Source organism: Schistocerca cancellata, chromosome 6 (assembly GCF_023864275.1).
Source record: "Schistocerca cancellata isolate TAMUIC-IGC-003103 chromosome 6, iqSchCanc2.1, whole genome shotgun sequence".
Classification (NCBI taxonomy): domain Eukaryota; kingdom Metazoa; phylum Arthropoda; class Insecta; order Orthoptera; family Acrididae; genus Schistocerca; species Schistocerca cancellata.
In genome coordinates this window covers 691,532,520-691,553,358 of record NC_064631.1, presented here as the reverse complement: position 1 = coordinate 691,553,358, position 20,839 = coordinate 691,532,520, and the positions used below count along the sequence as shown (strand labels likewise).

Genomic DNA, 20,839 nt, shown 5'->3' with positions numbered 1-20,839 from the left:
GCGACGGATGAGCTTGGAAATTCCTTCGTCGTAAAATTCGGCCGCCTGTGCCTACAACCACGTGGTTACCTCTTCTTGAAGCTGTGCATTGTCATCAAAACGCTGCATAGCCAACCATTTCTTCATTCCTGGAAATAAGTGGAAGTCGCTCGGTGCCAGGTCGGGACTGTACGGCAGATGAGGAAACAACTCCCACTTAAAAAATTCGAGAACTTCACGAGTGGCATTTGCCGTGTGGGCCCGGGCATTGTCGTGAATCGGCAAGATCTTTGAGCCCAACTTTCCCCTGCGCTTGTTTTGTATTGCTCTTTTGAGGTTGTGCAGAGTTTGGCAATACCTTTGAGAGTTTATTGTAGTGCCTCTTTCCAGGAAATCCACAAAAATCACACCTTTTCTGTCCCAAAAGAGGTAACCACATGGTTGAAGGTGCAGGCAGCCGAATTTTATGACGAAGGAATTTCCAAGCTCGTCCATCGCTACGATAAGTGCCTTAATTTAAATGGCAACAATGTAGAAAAGTAGTATTTAAGTGTGGCTTTCGTCTGTATATAATAAAAAAAATTTCCAATACTTTATTTATTTTTAATTCCAAAACGTAATGTACTTTGTGGATAGCCCTCGTATAATTACGTTACAAATGTTATTTTTTACACACACACACGCACACGCACACGCACCTGTTCTGTAGGTCCAAACTGAGGAGCAAGTCTCCTTGGTCATGGGTGGAGTCAGTACATGAAATTAGCACCAGAAAAGGAAATAATAAATAAAATAAAATTTACACGAATCAATTGCAGACAACAAGCTGCTGAGTGTATATTAGCATAATCAACCATCTAGCTGAGGAATTTGCTTAAATTTTTTCGAGGGACTCACTGACACAATAGGAGGAGGGAGCCACAAGGAAGTTCTTCAGTTTAGACTTAAAAGTTTGAAGATAAATGCTAAGATTTTTTAATTCTTGTGGTAACTTAATGAAAATGGTTTCAACAAAAATACAGTATGCCTTTCTGTAAAAGAGTCAAGGAGGTGTAATCCAAATGCAGATTGGATTTCTGTGGAGTGTTAACTGAGTGAAAATTGATGATTCTTGGGGTTAAGCTCATACTGTTGCCTTTGCTGCTGTGGTAACATTGGTTCCCATCAGATCACCAAAGTTACGTGCCGTCGGGCTGGGCTAACGCTTGGATGGGCAACCATCTGGTCTGCCGAGTGCTGTTGGCAAGTGGGGTTCACTCAGGCCTTGTGAGGCAGACTGAGGAGCTGCTTGACTGTGAGAAGTCGCTGTTCCGGTCATGGCTGACATATGGCCAGGAGAGCAGTGTACCGACCAGATGCCATTCCATATCCACAACCAGTGATACCTATGGGCTGAGGATGACACAGTGGCCAATCGCTACCATTGGGCCCTCGTAGCCTGTTGGGGCAGAGTTTAGTTTTTTAGCTCATATTGTTAACAACAGATGGCATTAAAGAAAATCTAATTGAGAAGCCAGTGTCAGAATTCTCAGACTCCTGAATGGTGGTTGGCAAGAGGTTCATGAACTTACACTATATATTGTTCAAACTGTGCATTTCTGAGACAAAAATACTGTTTGTATATGGGGAGTTACCCCAGAATATAATTCTGTGTCATAAGTGAACGAAATTAAGCAAAGCGGGCTAGTGTTCATGGTGGACTATCATTTATTGCAGACACTGTTCTAATGGCAAATACAACAGCATTCAGTTTTTGAACAAGATCCGGAAAATGGTATTTCCATAACAGCTTCTCATCTATCGGAACACCTAGGAATTTGGATATTTCAGACTCGCTCATCTCACACCCACTGTGTGTAATCAAAATGTCAGTTTTAGGTGAATTGTAAGTTAGAAACTGTAAGAACTGAGCCGTAGTGTGATCTAGCATCAATTTATTTTCTACAAGCCATGAACTTAGCTCTTGAACTGCACTATGTGATACATTGCCTATGTTGCACATAGCATCGTTCTCTATGAAGCTAGTGTCAAGAGCAAGCAGAAGTATTTTAGAATCACCTGTCGTATTAGAAGGCATGTCATTTATATGTGTAAGGAACAGTAGGGGTCTGAGCACTGACCTCTGAGTTACCCTCCACTTTACTACACCCAAATCAGATGCCATTTCATAGCTATTCTCATTACTGTGGAGAATGACATTTTGATGCCTCTTCTTAAAATAGGAGAGGAACCAGTTGTGAGCTATTCGTATTATTCCATAATGGTCCAACTTCTGCAATAATATTTTGTGTTCAACATAATAAAATGCTAAAGTTAAATCAAAGAAGACCTGCCTTATTCATATTGAGGAGGCGTGTTTCAGATATCAGTCATGGAAAGCTATTTTCTAAGAGAGTTTTATGGTTTCCTGTAGAAACTAAGTTTTTTATTTAATTCAGCTGCTACATTGAGAAAGTGATTTTTAAATACTGTATATATGTGTGTGACCTACCAGCTACAGAAACATTTTTGCTTCTTATTGACTTTACATTTTCAACTTTCTGCTGATGACCAGACTCAGGCCTGATCAAATTGTTTTAATTTTATCCTGGGGACTGGCTATTCCATGTGCATACCACATGATTTTTGTCTTCATATTGACAGTTTTAAGCATCTTACAGTACTGTTTGTAATGGCCTGTTCTATCTTAATTGTGACTGTTTCTAACATTTTGATGTAATTCCCTCTTTGTTCTACACAATCGCCTAATCCCATTTGCCAGCCACCCAAGTTGCTTGATACTGCGAGTAACTGTTTTAATGCTCTTACGGAAATTAACAAATTAACCTTTGAAGATCATGAAGAATGTGTTGAGTTAGCAATTATATTTATTAATGTACTGCAACACTAGCAGATTACGACTCGCTTGCTGAAGGGGAGGAATTGAGCCACTGGCTGCTGGCCCCATGTGACTCTGTTAACTTATGTACATGCTCCCTCCCTCCCTCCCTCCCTCCCTCCCTTCCTCCCTCCCTCTCTCCATCCATTTTCATCCACAACACCCTTACAGAATGGCAGTATGTTGATATTCTATTCCCCACTTTGTTGCCCTTCATGGCAAGCCATCCTGGGCTTACATTTATGCAAGATAATGCCTGCTTGCACGTAGCAAGAGTTTCTACTGTTCTCTCCTTGCTTGCCTAACCCTACCTTCAGCAGCAAGGTCATCAGATCCCTTCCTTGATTGAGAATGTTTGGAACATTATGGGCAATGCTCTCCAACCAGCTCAGGATCTTGATGACCTAATGCACCAGATGGACAAAATTTGGCGTAATATCCCTCAGAAGGATGTCCATCAACACTCTCAATCAGTGCCAGACTTGCATAAGGGCCAGAAGTGGACCAATGCATTATTGACTTGCTCATTTGTGAAGCTCTTTCTCTTGAGTAAATCATCCAATTTCTCTGAAATTGTAATCATTTGTTTTTCTGTACATGTAACCTACATCTACCAATTTTTGTCCCATTCAGTTAATTCCTTTGTGATGCCTATTCTGTTTCTTCTTTCTCTTCCTCGGTATATATAGTACGTCATTTGTTTGCCCTTCTGAATTGTTTCTTCAGGGAAGGGGACTACAGTGAATAACAGTTTCGAACTTCTCCAGCTTTGCCTTTGATTCTTTATAAAGTCATGAAGCATATGTAGTTCTGTAGCAGCTAGGGATTGTCTTCCTGAGATGGTTTTCATTAAGTCAAAAAACTGATGATACTTTTCTGGAACAGCTGTTTCACTATGTGGATCATCTATGAAATTTTTCCAGTTTGCTGTCTTAAAATTAAAATATTTTTTGAATGAAACTGTCTTTGTCATCACAGCACAGATGATAGGTCAGTGCTGAGTGTGAAAGATTGGTTCTGTGTAAAATATCCCTCTTTTTGTGTATGCTACATGTTGACATACAAAGAGTTTGTTCTTCATGGCATGCATGATGTTTCAAGCCAATCTACAAGATCTCTAGTCTTGTCCTTTAGCTCCAGTGATAAACTGTGGCAATTGAAATCACTTATGGCCAGTTTTATTGGTTTGTATTGGATGTTATTTAGTTCCTTAAAACTGAAACCTCTCTATGGTGGTGTATTCATTGATGGTACTGTGCAAGACTGGATTTAAACTGCTGGGATTTTACAGAAATGCCCATCATTGTCATGGAGTTTATACTCTTTATAGCTCCTGAAAGAGTATGAACCAGTGTCATAATGGCTTTACATCCCATACTACTCCATAATTAGCTGGGTATTTTGCTGTTTGCAAAGTTTTTGTCAGTGGAGGAACAATTGGACTACTAATGCGAAGTGTATTTGTTGATATACAAATTACACTCTTCAGAAAACAACATTCAGAATAGAAAGTTAGTAGTATGTAAGAATCAAACTTCATTTGCAGCCTACAGTTGGTATCATAATCTTGTAGGGGATGCAAAATTTACTGACTAAGTGGATGGAATTTGTTGATGTTTGGGAAATCGAGAACAGCTGATTGAAGAGCTTTCAACTCCATACAGTTCCTCCAGTGACATAGACTTTGGCTAGTGCAGCATTCCAAAATTCTTTCTTGATTTCTGATCTCCCTGTTCAAGGTAGATTTCTAACAACTTTGTGCTTTGGAATGCATCACTGATCATTTGATGGTGGTGTGGGATATTAGAAATCATGTGGGATGGCAATAATTGCATACATGTTCTTGGTATGAGTAACCTTTAAACTCACCCAGCAGTAGTATTTCCACATTCACCATTTCACACTTACATTTATTGTAGAAAAATGTGTTTATCTATTTATTTAGTCCATTAGATCATATGCAGTGTAGTGTACTAGAGGGCATTGGATGCCACTTAAATCTAGTGTTTCCAAAGCAAGACAAACATGTTTATATGTGAATGTACTAAAGTTCACGTATTCGCTTGCTGTTAATTCACGGTGGAGTTCATTTGAATTAAATTTTCAGCTGTTTGTGTGAAAAAGACAATATGCTCATTTGTTTCTTACTTTTATTGGTTTCCTTTTGTATGATGTGGCACAGCGCTTTTAATTTACATGTACAGTATTATGTAAATTAATGTCCAAGCAAGAGCATATAAATGTTATATTATTAGGGGATATTAATGTCAACACGTTACAAGATTCCCAAAAAAGGAAATGCTTCAAAGACTGTATCTATTCTTATGGTGCAAAAGATCTGTTGGGAGACATACCCACTAGAATCACTCCAACTAGTATAAGCTCTATAGACCATGTTATTACTAATTGTGAAAATATTGCCACAGCTGCTGTTGTAAATGGTCACATCTCTGACCATCTAGGCCAGCTATTAGTACTAAAGGGAGATCCTTGTATAAAACCAAAGAAAACTTATGAATACAATAGGAATCTCTCTGTTATCAACATTGCCAAACTGAGAGAGAGCCTTGGTCATGAATCTTGGCATTTAGTATTTCAAGCTGAAGGAGTGAATAATAAATGGGATACCTTTGTAGGTACATTATCTTATCATCTAAATAATACTATTCCCATCAGAAAGATAAATATTAATAAGAATAAGGCAAGACAGTCGAGCCCCGTGGAATTTGATAATACCACCAAAGAACTGAAAGAAAAAATGAAAGAAATGTATATGATACAAAGAGAGACCAAAATCAATGAGCACAGGGATAAATACAAACAATACAAGTACCAGACAAACAAAAATTATGCGAAGCGAAATGTAGTGTGAGGAGGGCTATGCAAGAGGCATTCAATGAATTCAAAAGTAAAGTTGTATGTACTGACGTGGCAGAATATCCTAAGAAATTTTTGTCTTATGTCAAAGTGGTAGGTGGATCAAAACAAAATGTCCAGACACTCTGTGACCAAAATAGCACTGAAACAGAGGATGACAGACTGAAGGCCGAAATATGAAATGTCTTTTTCCAAAGCTGTTTCACAGAGGAAGACTGAACTGTAGTTCCTTCTCTAGATTGTCACACAGATGAAAAAATGGTAGATATTGAAATACACGACAGAGGGATAGAGAAACAATTAAAATTGCTCAAAAGAGGAAAGGCCACTAGACCTGATGGGATACCAGTTCGATTTTACACAGAGTACGTGAAGGAACTTGCCCACTTCTTGCAGTGGTGTACCGTAGGTCTGTAGAAGAGCATAGCATTCCAAAGGATTGGAAAAGTGCACAGGTCATCCCCGTTTTCAAGAAGGGACATCGAACAGATGTGCAGAACTATAGACCTATATCTCTAACGTCGATCAGTTGTAGAATTTTGGAACACGTATTATGTTCGAGTATAGTGACTTTTCTGGAGACTGGAAATCTACTCTGTAGGAATCAGCATGGGTTTCAAAAAAGATGATCGTGTGAAACCCAGCTCGCGCTATTCGTCCATGAGACTCAGAGAGCCATAGACACGGGTTCCCAGGTAGATGCCATGTTTCTTGACTTCCGCAAGGCGTTTGATACAGTTCCCCACAGTCATTTAATGAACAAAGTAAGAGCATATGGACTATCAGACCAATTGTGTGATTGGATTGAAGAGTTCCTAGATAACAGAACGCAGCATTTCATTCTGAATGGAGAGAAGTCTTCCGAAGTAAGAGTGATTTCAGGTGTGCCGCAGGGGAATGTCATAGGACCATTGCTATTCACATTATACATAAATGACCTTGTGGATGACATTGGAAGTTCACTGAGGCTTTTTGCGGATGATGCTGTGGTATATCGAGAGGTTGTAATAATGGAAAATTGTACTGAAATGCAGGAGGACCTGCAACGAATTGACGCATGGTGCAGGGAATGGCAATTGAATCTCAATGTAGACAAGTGTAATGTGCTGCGAATACATAGAAAGAAAGATCCCTTACCATTTAGCTACAATATAGCAGGTCAGCAACTGGAAGCAGTTAATTCCATAAATTATCTGGGAGTAGGCATTAGGAGTGATTTAAAATGGAATGATCATATAAAGTTGATCGTCGGTAAAGCAGATGCCAGACTGAGATTCATTGGAAGAATCCTAAGGAAATGCAATCTGAAAACAAAGGAAGTAGGTTACAGTATGCTAGTTCGCCCACTGCTTGAATACTGCTCAGCAGTGTGGGATCCCTACCAGGTAGCGTTGATAGAAGAGATAGAGAAGATCCAACGGAGAGCAGCGAATCTTCGTTACAGGATTGTTTAGTAATCGCAAAAGCGTTACGGAGATGATAGATAAACTCCAGTGGAAGACTCTGCAGTAGAGACGCTCAGTAGCTCGGAATGGGCTTTTCTTGAAGTTTCGAGAACATACCTTCACCGAAGAGTCAAGCAGTATATTGCTCCCTCCTACGTATATCTCGTGAAGAGACCATGAGGATAAAATCATAGAGATTAGAGCCCACACAGAGGCATACTGACAATCCTTCTTTCCACGAACAATATGAGACTGGAATAGAAGGGAGAGCCGATAGAGGTACTCAAGGTACCCTCCACCACACACCGTCAGGTGGCTTGCGAAGTATGGATGTAGATGTGGATGTAGTTTTGCAAGTAACTCAAAAGATTGAAGGCTGAAAAGATTAACTCGAAAATACAAAGTTCAGATTGTATCTCCAAGACCTGCTGGTCAATAGTAAATGAAATAAGAGATAGTAAAACAAAACTAAAAGGTAATATCAACATACAGATATCTAATGACAATATTGATGTCACCAATCCTCAAGAGATCAGTAACATTTTTAATGACTATTTCATAGATATCATAGAATCTGACTTTTGTACCACAGATGAAGTACCTGTTGGAAGTCTTGCTGAGGATAATTCTGAAGCTAATCAACTTGATGAACTTGAAATCAAGGATATTTTGCAGCTCATCAGAGAATGTAAAAACAAAAAATCCACTGAATGGGATGAAATTTCTCCATTTTTACTTAAACAGTGCAGAAACAATCTAGCATATCCCTTGGTGCATCTAATAAATAGTGTCTTAAAAGAAGGAGTGTTCCCTGACATACTAAAATTAGCCTTGTTAAACCTCTCTACAAAAAAGATGATAAACAACTAGTAGAAAATTACTGACCACTTGCCTTAACTTCTGTTTTAGCAAGTTAATTGAAAAAATAATTCTGAAATATATGTTAGAGCATTATAATAAGCACAACATTCTGGGAGATTTTCAGCATCGTTTCAGAAGTGGTCGTAGCACCATGACTGCAACACTTCAATTTATGCTGAAAGCTCTTGACAAAATTGATGAAGGCATGCAAGTAGCTGGAGTTTTCCTAGACCTATCAAAGGCTTTTGATAGGGTTGATCATAAGGTACTGTCAAAACTGGCCAGAGATGGCATAAGTTTATTGCACCTCATCACATCATATTTAAAAAACAGAAGACAGTGTACCTCAATCTCACACAATAGTGGAGAAACATTAAAAAATACATCAAGGGTCAGGAGTATTAAATTTGGTGTGCCTCAGAGATCGATAATTGCTCCCTTCCTCTTTATATGTTACGTCAATGACTTCCCAAAGACAGTAAAAAATGATACCTTCATTACAATGTATGCAGATGACACTTCAGGCCTTTGTTGGGGAAATGATATTCTTAATCTCGGCATAGAGGTAAAAATATTTATAGATATTGCAAAGGAAAAGTTTGAAACTGACAATCTAAAAGTCAACTTACAAAAAACAAATATAATCCCCTTCAATGTTGGTGATTTGCAAACCTGTATTGATTCTCAAGATAGTAATATCGTAGGAAAAATCTGCAGCGAGTGTAAATTCCTAGGTAGATGCATAGATAGCAAACTACTATGGACACAACAAATTGACAACGTATGTGCAAGGCTATCATCTAGCCTGTATGTTTTAAGAAGAATAGCTCCATATGTCAATACCCAAACAATGAGGATGACGTATTTTGATTGAATACATCCATTTTTAGCATATGGTCTTGCACTGTGGGGTGCGCCTTCCGAAACTCATGTAGAACAAGTATTTAAACTCCAGAAAAGAGCTTTGAGAATATTAGGCAAAAAAGATGCTCGAACATCATGTAAGGAATTGTTTATAGAATTTAAAATTCTGACTATCTATTCAATGTATATGTTTGAAACAATAGTATTAACTGAAGAAGATAAGAAATATACCTGTCATAATGCAGAAATTCGTTATCACAATACTAGACAAGTACAAAATTACCATATGATATACAGAAGACTGAAAAAAAACTGCAAACAGTCCAAATATTAATGGAGCAAAATACTTCAATGCACTGCCAAATGAACTGAAGGTAATAACTGGAGAGACATTCAAAAAACATCCAAAATCGTGGCTCATTGAGGAGTGCTTCTATAGCCTACTGTAGAAACTAAAATCTAAAGTATTATTATGCAAATAATTTGGACTACATTCTTAAGTTCCTATTATAAAGTAAAATTAGATTGAATACTGTTGTATTGTACTACCAATTGCTATGCATGTAATTACATGTTTCACTCAAATTACAAATTTACAAAATTTACAAATGTACAGTTGACTGATTTATGTTTCGTACCAGGTATCAGATGCTCTATGAGCATTTTGAGCTGTGTATTGTTGCTGTAATAATGATTTGACAAATAAGATTTACTTGTTTTAGCACCAGATTTACTGAGAGCTGTGAAGTGGTCTGACAAATTGGACTCTATTTTCATCAGCAATTATCAGATGGATCCGTCACTGTCATGGCAGTACTTCGGCAGTTCCCTTGGCTTCATGAGGCTCTATCCAGGTATGGAGAAAGCATGTTTCACTTTAATAGTTCTGCATGTTGAACATAAATAGAATAGCTCAGTCTACAATATACCAGAACTATTTTTAAATGAATAGCTCATTCTACAATGTACTCGAATTATTTTTAAGTTATGTTTTAGTCACTTCTGTGTGACACTGGGTTGAGTTTATTTACTTACACCATTAAGAAATAGACTCTTTGTGAGAATGAGTAATTACTTAAAACCATTAACTGAATAAAACGTCTGCAAATGAGTAACATCTTGAACAGGGTACAGATAATGTGACTGAATTTTTCAAAGAATTAATTATATCGAAATTGTTAGTATGTTTACAACCGTAAATGTGCGTCCTGTATGGTGTGAGTACCTCTAAAGTACTAACATGTTTTAATCAGTAAAAACCCAGAACATACATTTGAAAACAGACCACACACAGCTGTTCTGCAATTTGACCCAATTTATCCATAATACATCCTATCAGAATAATTATTTTTGACAATAACCCAGATTTCCATTTGTATTCTTTGTTACATTTCAGCTTCTTCCCAACGCCTTGACAAATCTGCAGTTCCAGGATGTTATGACTTTTTCTTTCCCTCAATGTAATAATGTCATCAGATGAATTTGTAGCCAGATGTACTCAGTTACTTTGAATAAGCGTCAATGCAGCCCTTGGTCTGATGGGCTAAGATACACAAAATTCTCTGGTCCCATCATGCATATAAGGAATGCATTGTCCTTTGCATTGCCAATGACTGGATTCCAGTCATCTGGATGTTATACATAAAAGGATTAAACCCCTATCACATAATAGGAAACTATGCCCTCTAACGAGGAATTTATGTTCTATAGCAGTGAAATACTGTATTTATGGACAATCAGATTTTGGAAAAGGGAAATGATCTCTGTATGTCCATCTTTTCATAGGCGGTTATGGGACTCGGCTCTTCGATAGAGATGTCAATTTAAACACCTTTCAGCCATCCATTTTTCAAACTTATTTTATTTGGCTACCAGTTTCGATAATGTAAAACACCATCTCCAGGCCACTGACCAACATGTAGGAAGATTCCACATTGGTTATGATAAAAACAGGGACCAGAAATACCGGTATTAGTAGATTTCTGCTAGCTAAAGCAGACAGCCTTGGGGGAGCCAGTCCTGACAAAACTCTACCATCTGGTGAGCAAGATATATGAGACAGGCAAAATACCCTCAGACTTCAAGAAGAAAATAATAATTCCAATCCCAAAGAAAGCAGGTGTTGACAGATGTGAAAATTACCAAACTATCAGTTTAATAAGTCACGGCTGCAAAATACTAACACAAATTCTTTACAGACGAATGGAAAAACTAGTAGAAGCCGACCTCGGGGAAGATCAGTTTGGATTCCATAGAAATATTGGAACACGTGAGGCAATACTGACCCTACGACTTATCTTATAAAATAGATTAAGGAAAGGCAAACCTACGTTTCTAGCATTTGTGGACTTAGAGAAAGCTTTTGACAATGTTGACTGGAATGGCAGGGGTTAAATACAGGGAGTGAAAGGGGCCATCTTGGTCAAAGAGGAACATCAGCATAACCTTTACTGCACTCGTGTGGATGGCCTTGGCTTTTTTTTGGTGGTGGTGACCCTGGATGCTTCGACTGGAGACTTTGTCGTTTTGATTCTGGTTCAAAGTGATGACACTATGACTCATCTCTGGCCACCACTCCTGCCAGGAACACATTCCCTTCATGAGCATAGTGCTGCAAATGAGCAAGACAGTGGGCTCAACATGCTTACTGGTGTGGTTGAAGACTGGGAGGCACCCATTTGGCACACACTTTGCAAATGTGCAGTCCTTCCTTCGTTATGGGATGAACACTTCTGACCCTCAATCTGACCATGGCGGCTATGGCTTTCACCATCGTTTGGTGGTTCTGGGTAATGAGTGTATCCGCCAGCTGGATGATGTCATTGGTAATGCATTGTGGTGCTCCAGACCACGCATCATTGGCTAACGACACCCATACTCCCCTGAAGTGCTTGTGCCACACCTTGACCCTTGCAAGGGACATGCAGTGTTGGCCGTACACTTGTGACATTTGTCGATGAATATCTGCTCCTCCTACTCCTTCCGCTGTCAGAAAATGAACAACACCTCTTTGCTCTTCTGCTGACACCTCCTTGTCACTATTTGCGATGCGACTGGCAGCGTTGGACGACTGATACATGCTGCTGCTAGCTCTGTATAATCACGTGACAAGCATGCGTGCCCTCTAACAATGGGCTGTGAACCTCTATGGTCTCGTCAGAACCACACCTCATTACAGATGCCTTTGATATTACCCTCCTGTCACCGGTTTGTACATTCCAGACTCTGGCTTTTTTTAAATTTTTAAATTTTTTAAAATTTTTTTTAAACATCCCTTATAAAATACAGAATAATGATTCAACTGTGAAAAGGAGAGTACTTATATTCACATACTTAGCCATTGTCTTGCTTTTCCCAGTATAAAGCATTAAGCATTCTGTAGGCTTCTCAGCCCTATCATGAATAGCATTTACTGTTTCAGCTTTTTTAATTCCTTCAGCAGAATCTGCATAACACCCTATGTAAAAACATTTTTTGCAGTATGAACATGCATCTGACCTTGACATACCAAATTTTAATTTAAAATCACTTCTGAAAATATCCCTGTACATACTTTACCTAATATTTAATTACTAGGACAAAACGTAACAAAAGAGAATTAGGTGAAACAGCAAGCAGACATAGAAAAACTGCTGAAGAAACAAGATTATGAAATGAACTAAGTAGAGTTAATGAAGGATGACACTCGCAAGTGAACAGAACATTAGTATATGAGAAGTGCAAAGCAGAATACTATGGTTTGGTGGTTGAAGTATTCTGTTATGATCTCACTAAAGAGTAAAACAAACACACACACACAAACACACACACACACACACACACACAAAGCTCCCCCTCCCCCCCCCCCCCCCCCCACAAACACATTATTTCAAATTACGATTCTGGTGAAAATTAAGTGGATTTAAGAGTACTTAATTGTATTTTTGACATTTGAGAATATTTCTGAGCAAGAAATAACTAATATTTTTATTTTTTTTTTAATTTTATTTTTCATGATGTTGTCAGGTGATCTTGAATGTTCCCAGAAAACAACTGAAAATAGAGACCAAGCAAACTGGATCTTTTTCAGCTAGTGATATGTAAGTGAACTATGGCAGCAAGAAACACTTTCTTCTGTTGTTTCTCTGTCATCTCAATGCACTGGTTAGCAAAAAATTGTATGTGCTTGTCATAATGAAGTGCATAGAATTTCAAAAGAGCTTCTCAGTGTCAATTATTGATAGGTCTCCACATGAAAGAAATGACAGTTGCAAATTCTTCCCTAGACAAAAAAAAAATCCACTTATAATGTTTTGAACATCTGTCACAACGTCTGGATATTTAGGTTTGCTTTCAAGTGTAAAATTTTATGAAAAAGCAGAATTATGTTCATAATGTATGTAGATTGTGGTATGAACCAGTATTTATCACTACCAATAATAATGAAAGCATCTAAGTAAATTTTATTAGCCAGCATAAATACATGCAGCTGCCTCTCAATTTGCATTAACCTCTCTCTGCACCATCCAAAGATCTTCTTGTGGTGGAGGGTTTCTGGAGACAGTGTCAAGATCAACACTCCCACAGAGCCTACCACCGGGGAATGTGAAGCACTGTGGGTTGTTGCATCAAGGTGCACGCTGGTGCTGGCATGCGAGTGGACATGGCTGGATCATTTCTCAAGGGGACTGTGTCTTGTGTATGTTGTTCAGGCGCAGTGCCGAGTGCAGTGGTAGCTGAGGAGGTGAAGGCGCAGGTGCGCTTGACCAGTTGTGTTTTGGCTGGTGTGTGAGCAAACATGGGTGGACCTTTTATTGAGTGATTGTTGTAATTGATGCTTAAATTGTAGATGTGATATGGTGCCAGATGCTGTGGCAAATTTAGTGGGTGGCCATAGTGTTACCTGGACAGCAAAGCTGGGGATGATGATGCAGATGGTAGTTCAAAAGGAGATTGGTCATTGAGAGATGACTCTGCTGGTGGAGAAGGAAGCTGCAACGTACTTGGTTGACCATAGTGTTGACCAAGGTGTCATCCTCAATGTGCTGTGTCCAGAGCATCAGATGGGTTTAAGGCAGGAGAGGGAGACTGTCTTGGCCTTACCACGAAGCAAGATAACAAATGTCTGAACCCTACATTGGAGTACCTGATATCTACATCTACATCTACATCTATACTCCGCGAGCCACCTTACGGTGTGTGGCGGAGGGTACTTATTGTACCACTATCTGATCCCCCCTTCCCTGTTCCATTCACGAATTGTGCGTGGGAAGAACGACTGCTTGTAAGTCTCCGTATTTGCTCTAATTTCTCGGATCTTTTCGTTGTGATCATTACGCGAGATATATGTGGGCGGTAGTAATATGTTGCCCATCTCTTCCCGGAATGTGCTCTCTCGTAATTTCGATAATAAACCTCTCCGTATTGCGTAACGCCTTTCTTGAAGTGTCCGCCACTGGAGCTTGTTCAGCATCTCCGTAACGCTCTCGCGCTGACTAAATGTCCCCATGACGAATCGCGCTGCTTTTCGCTGGATCATGTCTATCTCTTCTATTAATCCAACCTGGTAAGGGTCCCATACTGATGAGCAATACTCAAGAATCGGACGAACAAGCGTTTTGTAAGCTACTTCTTTCGTCGATGAGTCACATTTTCTTAGAATTCTTCCTATGAATCTCAACCTGGCGCCTGCTTTTCCCACTATTTGTTTTATGTGATCATTCCACTTCAGATCGCTCCGGATAGTAACTCCTAAGTATTTTACGGTCGTTACCGCTTCCAATGATTTACCACCTATGGCATAATCGTACTGGAATGGATTTCTGCCCCTATGTATGCGCATTATATTACATTTATCTACGTTTAGGGAAAGCTGCCAGCTGTCGCACCATGCGTTAATCCTCTGCAGGTCTTCCTGGAGTACGTACGAGTCTTCTGATGTTGCTACTTTCTTTCATCTGCAAATAGCCTCACGGAGCTACCGATGTTGTCAACTAAGTCATTTATGTATATTGTAAACAATAAAGGTCCTATCACGCTTCCTTGCGGTACTCCCGAAATTACCTCTACATCTGCAGATTTTGAACCGTTAAGAATGACATGTTGTGTTCTTTCTTCTAGGAAATCCTGAATCCAATCACAAACCTGGTCCGATATTCCGTAAGCTCGTATTTTTTTCATTAAACGTAAGTGCGGAACCGTATCAAATGCCTTCCTGAAGTCCAGGAATACGGCATCAATCTGCTCGCCAGTGTCTACGGCACTGTGAATTTCTTGGGCAAATAGGGCGATCTGAGTTTCACATGATCTCTGTTTGCGGAATCCATGTTGGTTATGATGAAGGAGATTTGTATTATCTAAGAACGTCATAATACGAGAACACAAAACATGTTCCATTATTCTACAACAGATTGACGTAAGCGAAATAGGCCTATAATTATTCGCATCTGATTTATGACCCTTCTTGAAAATGGGAACGACCTGCGCTTTCTTCCAGTCGCTAGGTACTTTACGTTCTTCCAGCGATCTACGATAAATTGCTGATAGAAAGGGGGCAAGTTCTTTAGCATAATCACTGTAGAATCTTAAGGGTATCTCGTCTGGTCCGGATGCTTTTCCGCTACTAAGTGATAGCAGTTGTTTTTCAATTCCGATATCGTTTATTTCAATATTTTCCATTTTGGCGTCCGTGCGACGGCTGAAGTCAGGGACCGTGTTACGATTTTCCGCAGTGAAACAGTTTCGGAACACTGAATTCAGTATTTCTGCCTTTCTTCGGTCGTCCTCTGTTTCGGTGCCATCGTGGTCAACGAGTGACTGAATAGGGGATTTAGATCCGCTTACCGATTTTACATATGACCAAAACTTTTTAGGGTTCTTGTTTAGATTGTTTGCCAATGTTTTATGTTCGAATTCGTTGAATGCTTCTCTCATTGCTCTCTTTACGCTCTTTTTCGCTTTGTTCAGCTTTTCCTTATCAGCTATGATTCGACTACTCTTAAACCTATGATGAAGCTTTCTTTGTTTCCGTAGGGCCAGTGTATGGTGGCTACAGGGTTGCCTGAACCATGTCATCCCTTGCCATATCAAATTCACATGTAGAGAGCCCTTTGTATGTGAATACCTTGGGGGTTTGTGTTGAGAACCAGAAGTGGCAAGTGCAGCTTCTGAATTTGCAGACGGACGCACTGTACTCTAAATGTGCTGAGGGGCGCACAGTACAAGTGCCAGTTAGGTCCTGTTGATGGCCATCAGTAGTAGGTTGTGGAAAGTTGGCTGGTAGGTTTAGTGGTTCCCCATACACCACCTTTGCTAAGGGAGCCACGTAAGTCTTCTTTACATAAGGAGTGGATGCTGCGGAGAATCTATGGCAGAGCTTTTCCACGAACCAGTGCGGCACATTAGGGCCACCTTCATCGTCCTGTGCCACCTTTCTACAAGGCCATTGCTCTGCATGTGATACACTGCTGCTCACGTGCTGATAATCATGCAGAGCCGGCACAGGGCATTGAATAGACCCAACTCCGGTGGCCCTTACCAGTGGTGACCAACTCCGGAGCACCAAAATGAGTGATCCAGGTTTCCATGAAGGCACATGCAACCGTTTCAGTGGTGATGTTATGCAGGGGAATTATTTCAGCAAAATGAGACATTCTACTGAAGGTTGAAAGTTGGGAACCATCCAAATTGTGGTTGGGTATGGCAGTTTATTTTTGAACATTGGCATGCAAGTCAACTCTGTGTCCAGTGAAAGCAGTTGCACTTGGTGTCGGGCCACATAAACCTGTCTGTCACTAATCGTACCAGCTCTTTGATGCCTGGGTAACTAAGGTTGTGTAGTCTGTCAGACATGTCTCAGTGCATGGTGAGTGGAACTGTGGGCCGTTGTTTGTCCTGAAAAACATTGCAGAGCAGTATCATATTTGTGGAGAGCTGAGTGTAACATTCAGTCTGCAGGTTTGTAACTGTTCCATTGAGAAGATCCGTGGTGATGGAGTCTTTTGCTTGCTCAGCTGCTGTCAGTTCATAATGGTTCTGCAGGAATACCACACAGAGTTGGGACAGATAATCGGTGATGATGTTACCTATGCTGTGAATATGACAGACGTCAGTAGCATATTGTATGATGAGGTCTTAAGTGTGCTTACCTTTGAGGGCTGGTATCTTGGGAGGGATTTGTTGAGGCATCAACCAGTGGCTTGTGGTCAGTGTATATAGTCACCTAACATTCTTAGATGTCTTCTCAAAAATTTTTGACAGCTGTGTATATTGCAAAAAACTCACAGTTGAAGACCGACCATTTAGACTGAGACAATTGAGGTACTCTGTCAACAATGTGCTAAAGTACCACACCTACCACAGAGTCATTAGCATCACTGGTGAGTATGAGGTGTGCTTACAGGTTAGGAAGAGAGAGAGTCATGGCTTGCACCAAGCTGTTCTTTCCTTTACAGAATGCCTCAGACATCTCTGCTGTCCAGTTGATTTTCCTCTTATCCTGTTTGTCCTTGCCTGATAAGGCATCTGTAAGGGGAGACTGAAGCTCAGTAGCATGTGGGACATGTCTGTGATAAAAATTGAGAATCCTGAGGAAATGATGTAAGTCATGGTAAGTTCCAGGAAGATCATTTGGTGGTTGGCTAAATGCTGGATGTATTAAGTGTGTGACCAAGAAATGTTCCTTCTACCAGACTTAGCTGGACTTGGCATCATTGATGGTAATATTACCCCACTGAAGCAAGGCTAGAACTTGTTCTAGGTGAAGTCTGTGTCCCTCTGAGGAACGCAAGAAAATCAAAATAGCATCAAGACACATATAACAGAGCGTGAAGCTGCAGGGGTGGGCATCAATGGACCACTGCCACATTTGTACAGCATTCTTTAAACCATAAGGCATACAGTGGTGTTCTTAAAGTCCAAATGGTGCTATGCTACCAGTCTTTTGTATAATGTCAGGGTGCATCAGAATCATAGATATGTGTGCCTGCAGTTGATTGTGCTAAAGATTGTTGCACCTGTGAATGCATGCCTAAGGTCTTGGAGATTGGGACGTGGTAACTACCATGGATTGTTCTAGAGTTAATAACTCTGTAGTTGCCTCAAATTCTTGTTGTACCATCTTTCTTGGGAACAAGTTTAGTTTGTGACACCCAGGGTCTGTTGGGTGGGTGAATAATACCTGCTTGTAAAAGTTTGTGAATAGCCTTTTTAGCTGATTAAATCTGCAGGACACAGGCAACGAAGTTTATGTCTGACAGGAGGGTCATCAGTTGTGATGCGGTTGTGGTGGTCACAGTTTTAATTGTGAACTATCGTGCTTCTGTAAAGCAGTCAGTGTCTGCTGGCTGAGTGGAGAGGGTTCTTTGAATCATAGGGATGCACTGGTGGATTGTTTCTGTCATATACTTGTTAGTAGAAAGGCGTCAGGCAGAAGAAGCTGTATTTTAGAAGATAGTAACTGTTCTCGAAAGAACAGATACCACTGATGACTGTGCAGCTTCTCTAGAATAAATGATAATGAATTGAAACCCTCAGCTGTCAACAGGTGTTGTTGATATACCTCTATGGGGACAGCTGAAAATGTGTGCCCCGACCGGGACTCGAACCCTGGTTTTTTATTAGTCAATGGTGATGGATGATGGAAAACATATGGTTGGTTAGCATGAGTAATTTGTTGAGAGTTTCAGACTCATGCGTAATCATCACTAGTTGTAGTTCAGTTGGTACTTTAACAATCCATAGTGTTTAGTACTATGTCCAGCATGAGGGCATGGTTGACGGAGATATTCCTAGAGGTGTGATGGAGTGTTGCTGTGTAGCCGTTGATCGTACATAGCCCACTGTACTTGTTGTTCAGGATTATGTGAGAGGCAGTGTAGGATTGTGAACTTTGCTGTATCATAACTGTTAATTTTAGTTGGTAACATTATGATGTCACTGATGACTACTGCTTGACCTGCTAGATGGCAGATTAAACTGACGTAACTAGTGTCTTCATTGAGGATTCCTGTTGCCGTAAGAATATTGTCAGTCATTGCGAACCACAAGGTGGGGTTGGTGACAGTTTGAGGTGAGGACTCACTTTGGACATGAAGCGAAGACGGAGTTTACAGCATTGCCTCTCACTGCAGACAAAGTAGTTGCTAGTTGTGCATGAAACCTGGTTTGTTGAGCTGAAACAGTAAATGACGGGACATTCACATTTTATGATGTGGAAGATGTGGGACACACATGATTTGTGTCACATGTACATTGCACTAGGTTTTGAATGGGAACATTGCCCATGAAGGCACTATCCTTTAAATCTAAAAGCAGGGCCATAGTGTGAGGCAACATGGCTGCTGGTTGTGATACATGGACTGTTGTTGCTGGATGGTATGTGAATGTTCATATTGCACACATGATTTGGTGGGCACAGATAACACAAAAATGTTCCTACAAACACTATGGGATTGTTCTCCCAGGGGGCTCGATGCTCTTTGGCGGGTTCGTGCATGGCTACCTCAGGGCCCTAACCTGTGTATGCCGCACGTCTATCCTCTTGCTATTCCTTTTCCCCTCCTTTGGAAACATGTCTGGGGTGTTTTTGGGAATGTTCCACATTTTCTGTAGCTGTCATCAGAACAATGTCGCCACTGTTTACATTCCTTTTTTTCTTTCTTCATTCACCTTCTGCTGTCCTTCCTCCACTTAGGCATTTGAGGTTCCTCTTTTTCTCCTTCCTCCTTCTGTGCTCCTGAAGGATGGCCCACATGTCTGACACATGACAGATGATTGGGTAGCATGTAATTCCCAGCTCCGGGTCGACAGGTAGAGTTCACACACACCCCCAGGCACAGGCCAGGCCCAGGGAGGGGTGATTGCCTCAGCTGCTACCTTCCCAAATTGTTGATTGGTCCCTCTGTCAGGTGTTCAGGACGTGTGACCTGAGGTGAGAATAATCACGTAAGGCGGGTGAGCCCCCGTCTGAGGGATGGCCTCCCGTTGGAAGGAGCACGCCATTGGAGATGCTGGATATCATGGGGGATTTTCTTGCAATGAGCCAATCTTCATCTTCGCAGTCAACATCTACCAAATGTAAATGGAATGAAGCTCCTGATTCGAAGACCCTCGCAGCTGCACCACGGTTTCTTGTGGTTTCATGTACTGAAGACTGTCAGCACTTTGCTGAGGTAAATCTTTTTCTTATTCAGAAAGGTGTTGATGCAGTTACTGGGCCTGTGAAATCCTGGTCTTGTTTACACAGTGGCACTTTGCTTCTGGAGACTACTTCTGATTCTCAAGCACAATAACTGTGTGCCACTTCACTTCTCCGTGGCTATCCTGTTCATATCGAGGCCCCTAGAACTCTGAATTGTTTCTCTGGTGTTGTTTACACTAGGCTGCTCGATGGCCTGACTGATGCAGAACTCAAATGTAACTCTCTGTACAGGGTGTCATTAACAGGGTGTCATTGCAGTCCGTGAGGTGCTGCATCCTTAGTGCCCGCACGCACTCTTTTTCTCACTTTTGATAGAGTGGTGCTTTCATCCAAGATCAAAGCAGCTTATGAAGTTATCACAGTCTGACTGTACATTCTGAACTCATTGCGCTGGTGCCAGTGTCATCATTTCAACCACACTCAAATTTCCTGTCGACATCCAGTCAAATGTGTAATCTGCGGTAGGGATGCTCACGGGTGCAATTGTCTGCCTTCTATCCCCCACTGTATCAACTGCAACGGTGACCATGCTGCCTCCTCTCAAGATTGACCCATGTATCTCAACGAGCAGGCTTTCCAAGAGATGCGGGAAAAGGAAAAAGTGCCTTAGTCGGTCGCTCACAAGTAATTGACTAATTGCAAACCCTGCATTCTACCATGTCAGAAAGGACAGATACCATCTTAGTATATATATAGTTAAGGCTCACCGGCCACTTGACCATCTTCTTCTTCTTCTGTGCGAATGCACAAACAGTG

The 20,839-nt window shown here is 40.6% G+C and overlaps 1 protein-coding gene across 3 annotated transcripts in view; it reads left to right on the top strand.

The window, feature by feature from the left end:
* The window catches only part of LOC126191240 (voltage-dependent calcium channel subunit alpha-2/delta-3), a 792,714-nt gene that overhangs the window by 303,683 nt on the left and 468,192 nt on the right, over positions 1-20,839 (top strand). For all 3 annotated transcript variants that reach the window (XM_049932047.1, XM_049932049.1, XM_049932048.1), the window contains exon 5: positions 9,627-9,758. In XM_049932047.1, the coding sequence (XP_049788004.1) occupies positions 9,627-9,758 (132 nt within the window). The remainder of the gene's footprint in view (positions 1-9,626; positions 9,759-20,839) is intronic.